Below are 10,457 nucleotides of genomic sequence, written 5' to 3' on the forward strand. Positions count from 1 at the left end.
AGCCAGTGGTTTGTCCTGCCGTAAATCATGTGATTAGATCATATGATTAACCCTCTGCTGTGGAAAAATAGATGTAGATGTTAGCGCAACGCATCTGTATGCACACTTTCTCACAGTGACCTCTGCACTGTAAACAATACAAGACACAGAAAGTGGCAATTGAAGGGTTAAGTCAGCACGGCCCCAAAGCCCATGCAACCTGTTGCTTTCATCTTTCTGCTCCTGTAAAAAGAAACATACATACATCCACCCTTTTGTCACTCTGGGTGGAGGTGCAATCTTGCATAGTCAGTCCAGTCAGTCCCCATTTTTTATTTGCTGACAGTAGAACCTCTCGTGACGCAATAAGTTTCTACTGCCAGCAATGACGTCATTTCAAAAAAGGAAAAAAGAATTTAGACTGGATTACCTCGCTGAATCCTTTTTGGCAGGGACTTGTTTTCTGATTGTCCAAAATAAGTGGCTTTCTCCCGAGCCCATTTTAATTTTTGGAGAAACTCACTTGCGATTGTTCAACATGTTGTGTAGCGCTTTCGATCCCGATCTTGCAGGCCTGCTTCAAAAGAGAAAATTGCTAAACAAAAAAAAAATATCTCAGTGCACTGTTAAAAATCAAAAAATATGAAGGCCTCTTTTTAGAAGTTGTCTAAGCATACTCTCTTAGAGTGATAGATCAAAACAAAACTAATTGGCAGTTTCAAAGTGGTACCAAAAGAAAATGCAAAATCCCCAAAACTTTCATCCACCAGTCACACACCTCACACAACAGCAATATTCTATTTGATAATGGGTTTTTTGTTTTCCCCCATGTAACCAGATGTGTGTCATGTTAAGACCTCCCCCACACATCAGAAACAAGAAACTCAATAATCTATTAGTCTCCACTCATCTGACCCTCCTGCAGCATTCTGTTCACCCCTGCAATGATTCAATCATCCTTCCCCAAAATAATACCAGTTCACTAGTCTATGTATCACTTCTTAACCCACTAAGTGAACCGGACAAGATGATGGTAACAGAAATGCATGCTTAAAATGCTATTTGATCTTCATGAGCTTCATTGCATGTGTGTTTGTGTTAGTAGGATTAATGCGTTTTTCTGTTTGTGTGATTTTTGTGTACCTCTCCTCTTTGCGGTGCTCCAGACACTTTTCAATTCTCCACGCAAGGCAGTCATTTTTTCTTCCCAGTTTCCTAAACCCAAATTTCATTCCCACACTAAAACAGCCATGTTCTCCCCTGCTCCTTCCACTGTGGTCTCATCTCATCTCTCCCCCCTTGCTGCAGTCCAGTGAGTCAGTTGTCATTCAGCTTTGTCCTGTGTTTTCCACTGTCTCATCTTGCCATTTTGCTCCAAAAGTGGCAAATGTCCATTTCAGAGAGTCTTTTCAAAGTCCATTCACACACAGTGAAGTTGCAGCTCGTTGGAAATGCACATCCATCCATCCAGTCATGATGAGGCCATTTTTCTCCTTGCTGTCGCTGTCTTGCACAGCTGCTGCTGCTGGACCTTTTCTTCACTGCTCAGGACACTGCTGTGAGCTCTTGATATCCATCTCGTTGTTCTGGAACTGCATTTCTTGTCTTCAGGGAGAGATTCTTGGAGCTTGTGTTCTCAGGGTGACAAACACATGGAAGTTAAGCTGTAAAATAATTCAGCCAAAACTTGGCTTGAGTGTTTCTAATGATGTTAACCTATAATTTCTTCCGACTGCTGCACGTGGAAAATTGATCCGGGTCTGCTCCTCACCAGCAAGTGACACACTGAGACATTTTGATCATTGTTCTCATTGCTTAAAACAACACGTCTCCCCTCTCTAGTTCTGAAACTCCCCTTTCTTAAAAACCCAGAAAGACTGTATTTGTTCTATGTTGAAAAACACCAAACCCTCTTCCTATTTTATTGCTTATTTTCCTTTTTTGCTTATTTTTTATCAACAAGTCTGCGAAATGTTTGTGTGTCCACCCTAGGGGAGCTGGTGGCCTGCAGTACCACCCTCTCCCGCTAGTTGGAAACAACTTTTACACACATTTCTACACTCCTCTCTCTCTTTTTTTTTTTTTTTTGTTCCCCATTTTTAACCCCATTTTCCCTGTTTTTACACACACAATCTTTTCCCACACAACCATTCTCTGCAATCTTACACACCACACATTTACTCAGTTCTTACCATACAGTCACGCATTGAGTTCTGTCTCTGGCCGCCCGGCGCAACATCCGCTGCTACTGGATCTAGATCCTATATTTACATTCAGAGTGTCCCCTGCAATGGCCTTCTTCCCTTCTCGGCAGAAAAGTGCTAAAATACCGTCACTCCACACACTGTATTGTGCAGACGTGATTATCAACGGTGGACTCGAAGTTCTGACCCCCATTGGGCCAGTCCTTTCTCCAGTGTCCATGTTCACCGCAGGTGAAACCTGCATCTTCTTCTGCGTTTTTGTCCATTCTGAGGTGCCTCCTGACCTCAGTTGCTCCTCCTGTCTCTGGCACGCCCCTTTTGCTGCCCGATTACCCGTGTTGGTCCGTCACTGTTCTGCACAGTGTTAACGCAGAGTTATCAAGGTCAGCATTATGTTGCTCGGCCTCAGTTTCCATTCGGGCTTAATGGGCGTCTCATCACAGCTCTGTCAGCTGAAGCTGTCTGGAAATCTCCCCCGTGTAGTGAAACGAGCCTTGGGTTTAACGCTCTCCGTCTCTGCTGCATGAGATCGCTTTCCTGCAGCACTGTTGACATTTTCAGGTTGTTGTCGTGGGTCCAGCTGCTGCAGCGTTTGGTTAGGGTCATGTCTAACATCGTAGAGGGGAGAGCAGGAGTCCAGGTCAGCCTCGGCTTTCCGCAGCCTGTAATTAAACATATAAACAGAAAAAACAAAAACAAAACAAAAACAGACAAACAGGAAAATGATGTTGTTTTGGCTGTGTTACAAAGAGAGGGGAGAAACACCGGGCCAGGCCCTGTGTCAGTCGTTTCTCCCGCTTTTTTGTTTTTTCTCACCATATAATCAACTCATAACCCACCAAGTTGACAGGACAACACAGGTACATGTTAAAATTCTTAAGATCATGTTTAAAAGCACAACAAGGAATTTTCCTTCCTTCAGTAATCACTTGTGTTGTACAATCAGCAGAAAACATCTCACAATTTGACTCTTAACCACTAAATTTGTTGTTTCATCGCTGGTTGGTCATACCAGTCTCTTTTTGTTTTAAGTTAAGTTGTTGTCCTGCAACCCAGAGAGTTTATTTTTTAGTAATGGATAAAATTCATTATTTAACAACAGGTGTATGTCAATTTTTGCTGCTTTAACCTTGCTGGAAAATCTGCACATGTTCATGAGTGTAAGCTGTTTTTTCATTGCGTGTGTGTGCGTTTGTAGGCGAGTTATTTTTAACTTTTTCTCAAACAAGGCGTTTCCTTAAAAGGTGCCTTTCTCTCACATTTCTCTGCTTGTGTGTGTGTTTTTGTTTCACCTTTTGTTGCGATGCTCCGGACGCCTTCCCAACCTACACAAGTCAGTCGGCCCTAAATTTAAACTCAGTTTTATGTGTACAGCTTCTTTTAATTTCTCCTCTAATTCTCTCCTCGCTGTTCGCGGTTCCCGAGCTGCTGATTCTTGCTGGGTGTGGTTCCCATTTCTGTAATTTTGCTTCAGCCGCTGTGCTTGTGGTGGGCGGTTGGTCCAGGTCCGTAGCCATCTGTATTAACACACTAAAAGATCTATTTAATATAATTTTCATCACTATGACATAGACGAGCAGGCGACGAGCCCACCTTTACAGCGCAAACTGCACGCCAGTCTCACAACACATTCCTCTCTCTGCTTCTCAATAATTCTCCACTCTCGCTTTATTTCTCCTTTCTCTATGTCAGATTTAAAACCCAACATATTTCACACCACTACTCACCTCTTACTGCTTTGACTCCTCTTTTTTCTTCACACCACAGAGTATTACACCCAATTATGCCCGTCTATCTCTATGTGGCTCCAAATTGCCCTCTTTTCTCTCTTTAATTTCACACAATCGTCACTTCTCCTAATTCAGGAGAATAATGCAAAATAAAACTACATAATTTCACAACCTTTAATTAGGGGTATAACATGGCATAAGATATTATCACAATCTCACACTCTACAGTCTCCACATTGTGGTTGTCACAGTTGAGAGTAATTCTTCAGATTAGCAATAGGTGGCTCTCAGCTTCCCAATTTCAATTAAAGTCAAAAACAGAAAAATTACAGGAGAGGAGCAAAGTTCTATGCCAGCTGTTTTATTGAACAGTGCAGGTCAGCAAAACAGAAGGAAAAACAAAGCTCCCCTAGGGTGTTCGCCGTAAGTGCATGCAGGTAGGGACCAACCCCACGGACAGACAGCAGGAAAAAGCCCCGAGGGCTTTCCCAGGCCCCCTTTTAAAGGTACCAGTAGTCCCACCTCCTGCTGCTGAGTAACTTTCCCACGTGCCCAGGAACAGCAGGTGCAGGGTCAAGTACGGGCCAGAGTTCACGCAGGGCTCTGGCTGATGGCCCGGCCCAAAGGGACACCCCTAGATTAACCCTTTGCTTTGCATTCTGACAATAGGTCACAACATGGTCAAAGGTCACACATTAGTACAACAAATAGCATAGTTTCTGTGATAATCTTATGATATCCATGTGAATAATACTTGGCCTAACTACATCAAATATATGAGTTAAATGCATTACATAAAAATAAACACTCCAGTGTAGGTTTATAGAGTGTGTGTGTGTGTGTGTGTGTGTGTGTGTGTGTGTGTGTACAGGACAGTGATTTCATTATGTTGTTTTCAGTATCTCTGTTACCATGTAAGAGATGCTATTGTGTGTGTGTGTGTGTGTGTGTGTGTGTGTGTGTGTGTGTGAGAGAGAAAATCACCGCATGCCTAAAACTCCACATGAAAGTTATACATAAACTTTCATGTATGTATGTATACATGCCATACAAAATTCCACTACAACATCACACCTTTACGTTCAGTAATTTAAAAAGATATTGTGAGATAATGATAAAAAAAAACCCTCCTTCTAGCAAGTTCTTATTTAAGAATTATGATTACTTGTTTTCAGGTCAGCCTCAGTTGATTGGTCCATCTCAGGTCCTGGTGGCAAGAGCTGGTGAGGATGTCATTTTGCCATGTCATCTGGAACCTGCATCTGATGTTTCTGCAATGACACTGGAGTGGACAAGCTCTTCGCTTGACACTAAATTTGTCTACGTTTCACGTGGCAGTCAGGAAATCGAAACACTAAAAAATCCTTCTTTCAAAGGAAGGACGTCAGTGTTTGTTGATGAACACAAGCATGGAAATATTTCACTGAGAATCTCCAAAGTGAAATTTAATGATACAGGGACATACAGATGCTATATTCCAGAGATGAAAAAAGATGCTTTCGTTGAGCTAGTTGTTGGTAAGTAGATTCATGTTGATGGTCTTGTATTGTGTAGTCTTGTCCCTGGGATCATTTGAAAGCTCTTTGTTCTTCCTGATGGTGATGGAGAGGTCGGAATGGAAAAAAATGATTCTGTAGAAATTTTTCTTTTGTACTGGATTTTTTGTTTAATAATTGCTCTCCATCAAAATTAAGCTAACATAAAAAATTTAGACTCTTCATTTCTTTGTAAGTGACCAAATTTATGAATTCAGAACTCTATTAGCTTTACAGGTACACAAGTGTATTTTTGCATCTTGTAATTTCATTGAAGCCTGTTGACTATGAAATTTCATGTTTTCTTTTGCTCAGCATCAGATACTGCCACCTCACCTGTCATCACTTTATCAGGGATTGACAAAAACAGAGGAGGAGTGGTGTTACAGTGTGAGTCTGCAGGCTGGTATCCAGAGCCTGAGCTGCTGTGGTTGGACGGTGAGGGAAACCTCCTCTCTGCTGGACCTACAGAGACCCTCAGAGGTCCTGATGACCTCTATACTGTCAGCAGCAGAGTGACTGTGGAGAAGAGACACAGCAACAACATCACCTGCAGAGTCCAACAGAGGAAAATCAGCCAGAGCAGAGAGACACACATACATGTTCCAGGTTCAAATTATATTATTGCATTTATGACAGAAATGACAGATCAGAAGTCCAGATTTCTAGAAAAAAAAATTGTTGTTGTTTTTTTTTTGTTTTTTTTTTACCATTTCAGAAGATTTCTTTGAGATCCCGTCCAGTTCTTCTGCTGTCATCACTGGGTTGGCTGTTAGTTTGGCTCTTTGCATCATTCTGTTAATTTTATCAGTTGTTGTTCTTTTACTTGGAAAGAGGAAACACATGATGAGTAAGTCACTGATTAATTATTGTTTACCGCTACTGTGAATCGATGTTTTCCTTGAGACTCTGATGAGAGGGTTAATATTTTAATCCAAGTTAGGACATTTCCTTCTTGTTTAATTTTATTGTCAAAAAGAGAACAACAGAAGGCCAAAGGATCACACTGGAGATGTTCAAGTTTCCACTGAAGAAGAGACAGAGCTACTTAATACCAGCAGCTCTTCTACCAAAACTAAGAAGCAGACTTCATACGTGAGTAGATAAACACAAATAAGTTAAATATCAAAATGTTTACTGTTTTTCAAAAATGAAATTAAATACTAATCAGGATTTCACAATAAAACTACCTGAAATAATGCTCAACAGGAAAGGAAAAAAACTGCACACAATTACCACACAGACATTATGTACATTATGTGTATTTACTAGTGAGTGGAAAGAATTCTCTTTTGATGTTAAAGGAATGAAGCAGAAATAATGTGTTTTTATTTATCATTATTACAATACTACTTGAGTAATGTCACAACAATCTCTGTTTTAGTAAAAATGTTGCTACCAATGAAATTATTTTATATAATCAAACTTTTCCTGGACTTTGGTCGATGAAAACACATCACCGACAAACACAAGGTGTGCACATGTGCGCTCATAAATAAAAGAAACATATTGATTTAAATTTATTGTTAATTTAATTTATTTAATTTATTTAAATTTAAATTTGATTTTAATTTACGACCCAACAATGAAAAACAAGTTTTTCTACCTCATCACTGTGTTTTATGTCATATGTGCAGATTTACTGATTGTAGCTTTAACCAGTGTTGCACTCATGATGTCATTCACATAACACTTTAAAGTAATGTGTTACATTATTTATTACCTAGAGTGAGCAATGCATTACATTATGTCTTTTATTACTTTTGTGTTACTACATAAAAAGGCCACAAATGCACCTTCACATAATTACTATTCAACAATATGAACCTTAAGAGTACAATCACACAGATTGACACAAATCATCAACCTAATGGTGACACCAGAGGTGACAAAAGTAGGGATATTCTGTACTTAAGTTTATGTACAGATACTAGTGTTAAAAAATACTCAATAAAAGTTGAACTACTGATTAAATTTCTTTACAAGTAAAAATGAAAAAGTACAGATTCTGAATTTACTCAGAGTAAAACAGTAAAAGTAGCTCTTTGCAAGATGTTTCTACCAACTATTTTAGTGCAAACTAATAAAAAAAATAATATCAGTAAATGGGAATACAAACATTAGTTTAGTCTAAATTTTAATTCTAATAACTGTAATTAGCTTGAACTTCTTAAATAGAGATTGTGCGGTGTTGTGGAAGTTTTCCATTAAATAAAGCCTGCAGATGAGCTGTGAGCGGTAGCCAACATTCTTTAATCCAAACACACAAAGACAACATACAACCAAGCTTGATGGAGTCTCACTGAGCCTAGCATGGCTCTCAGTTAAATACCTTCTCCAGGAACAAAAGGCAGTACAGAGCTGTTTCACACCTTAAGGTTCACACTCCTTTGCTACCTCCCAGAGTCCTCGAAGAGACAAAAGACTCTTCCTGTGGAGTGGTCTGCTTCCCCCAACTTCCTTCTTACAGTATGGGTGTCAGACATCCAGTGGCACCAAGGCATTACAATAACGTGATTAATACATAAGTGAAAGAAATTCCTATACAGCGGACAAAAAGAAGAAAGCAGAGGTGGGACCAAGTCATTGTTTTGCAAGTCTCAAGTAAGTCTCAAGTCTTTATCCTCAAGTCTCAAGTAATGTCAGGCAAGTCAGAGTCGAGTCTCAAGTCATTGGTATAAAAGTCCGAGTAAAGTCACAAGTATGAAACTTGTATGTATGTTTGAGTATGAAGTCCTTTCGAGTCTTTAAAACAAAAAAACAAAACGAAAAAAGAATGTTGCAGTTATATGCTAAATGTAAACATTAGACGATGTAATTTATAAATCTCTGTTTTTCTCAACACATGACGAAATAGTGAACTTAGAAAATATACACAAATTGTGAAATTGTACCTCTATAAAATGCAGCTCAATTAAACTTAGCTCCAAGAATAATTTTCACCGACAATTCTGAGATATATGGAACGCCAGGACTGCCATAATGAATTAATTAAATACACCATTAAATAATTAATTAAATGTGGCAATAATTAATTAAAATTGGAATTAATTAATTAAATAAATAGTTATGACACATGTAATTAATTATTGACACATTTAATTAATTATTTATGTATTTCACATTTTAATTAATTATTGACATATGTAACTAATTAATTATTGACACATTTAATTAATTATTTATGTATTTAATTAATTATTTAATGATATATTTATTTATTTCATTTTGGCAGTCCTGGTGCCTGGCTCTCACCATGAATTAATTTTATCTGTCAGACTCACCCATCAAACTCAGGGGGCGGGGTTAACGCTGATCGAGTCAAAACCATTGCTGTGGCCTGGTGGCCATTGTTTTTAGCACACAACCATTGGAAACTAACAGAACTGAACTTTGAAAAACCCTGTTTGTGTGTCACCAAATACCGTTTTAATATTTTTTTAGCCAAGAATGTAGTGGTTTAATCTTCATATGTCTGGTCGGTTTGTCAAGATACAGCCTCTTTGCAAAAGTGCTTCGATGATTTCGGAGATGTCTGCCCAGTCTCACGGCAAAGCGTGGGATAGACCCGCTCGCCTCGCAAGCAATCGAGCTGTTATTACCGCCGACAAAGCGCAGGCCCCGGTACACAGCTGTAATAATCCCCGCTGACACTGACTTCTTTTACTGAGGTTATATTTATCGGGGTTTTATTTCCTGACATTCTTATGTGTCCTACGTGTTTCAGTCGCCAATTCTGAATTATAACTAACATTAAAAACATGTTTAAGGAGGAGAGAGAGCAAATAAATTCGATTAACAGCTGATCTTTGGGTTTTTGTTCAGTAATCACCGTGACCTGCGTATAAACGCATAAAAGAGAAAACGTTGGTGTTTCCGTCATGTAGTAGCTGCTGGCTTTAACTGTACAAAGGTTGTTCGACACTATGAAACACATACAGACTTCATGATGTTCGGCTAATATTTTTATTGTGAATATTAATCATGAGGGTAAACGGACCTGTACACCACGGAGCGAGGTCAGCATATCCACGATATCTTCAGCTCTCTGAGTTAACCCAGAGTTTCCCAGCTGACATATCTAACTGTCATCTACGAATATGTCATGGGTCATATCAATATGATTTTACAGAAAATCATCCTTAATACTGCCAACTATTCCAGAGACGTAAAAATCTACAGCATAAAGAACACAAAAATATAGCAGTCTAACGCAACACTGTAACAGAGATGAACCGTCAGTTTGTCGCAGATCAAAGTGGAATGAAAGTGATTGGTTGAACTGGTGTTCGTGATCTGTGTTTTCTGCATTTTCATCAGTGTAAGAGACTCAGCAGCAGATTAGAATAACAGTTATACATTTAATAAATTACCAAATGAATCCACGATCGAACCTGTTCCGACAATTTGAGTTCGTGTTCCCTCAGCTGCAGACTCGCTGCTGTTTAAATGTTTGAGAGGAAGATTAGATATAAAGCAAATGTCAAACATAGACTCAGTCTGCGTTCACATTTGATATGAGGCCAGGACGGATAATGGCTGGGTCCTGTTTTAAGATCATACATGTAAAATTGTTGTCTGACCTCCGTCGATCCAGCCGCTCAGAGTCCGTGGTTACCATGGTTACTGCATAAGCAGCTATATTGTAAACATTACGCAGCATACACTGTAAAATATAACTTGTTGTTTCAACTTAAAAATATCAGGTACAGGGCTGCCTTAAAATTTTAAGTTAAGTCAAGAAATAGAGTTTGTTCTTATAACACAACCAATTGTTATCTTAATGAAAAATCACATGTTGTCTAAACTTTTGTCTTAGTTTAGTTGGCTGAGATTTGTTAGTCAGTTCAACTCCTTTAATTGTCATTTTTACTTGGGAAAACCCTTTCAGCTAAATTAAAATAATCTATTGTTTAAACTCTTGTCCTAGTTCAGTTGACTTGGGTTTTTTAGTTAATTCAAATACTTTAGTAGTTCTTTTAACTTAGGAATCTATTTTAGCTTAACTA

General features: G+C 38.9%; 1 protein-coding gene across 1 annotated transcript in view; it reads left to right on the forward strand.

The window, feature by feature from the left end:
- LOC109199757 (butyrophilin subfamily 3 member A2-like) overlaps nt 1–7,094 on the forward strand; it is a 28,953-nt gene extending 21,859 nt beyond the window's left edge. The window contains exons 4-7 of the mRNA XM_025905147.1: nt 5,089–5,430; nt 5,764–6,057; nt 6,167–6,219; nt 7,086–7,094. Coding sequence (XP_025760932.1) covers nt 5,089–5,430; nt 5,764–6,057; nt 6,167–6,219; nt 7,086–7,094 — 698 coding nt within the window. The remainder of the gene's footprint in view (nt 1–5,088; nt 5,431–5,763; nt 6,058–6,166; nt 6,220–7,085) is intronic.
- The last annotated feature ends 3,363 nt before the right edge of the window (nt 7,095–10,457 follow it).

Source organism: Oreochromis niloticus, linkage group LG3 (assembly GCF_001858045.2).
Source record: "Oreochromis niloticus isolate F11D_XX linkage group LG3, O_niloticus_UMD_NMBU, whole genome shotgun sequence".
NCBI lineage: Eukaryota > Metazoa > Chordata > Actinopteri > Cichliformes > Cichlidae > Oreochromis > Oreochromis niloticus.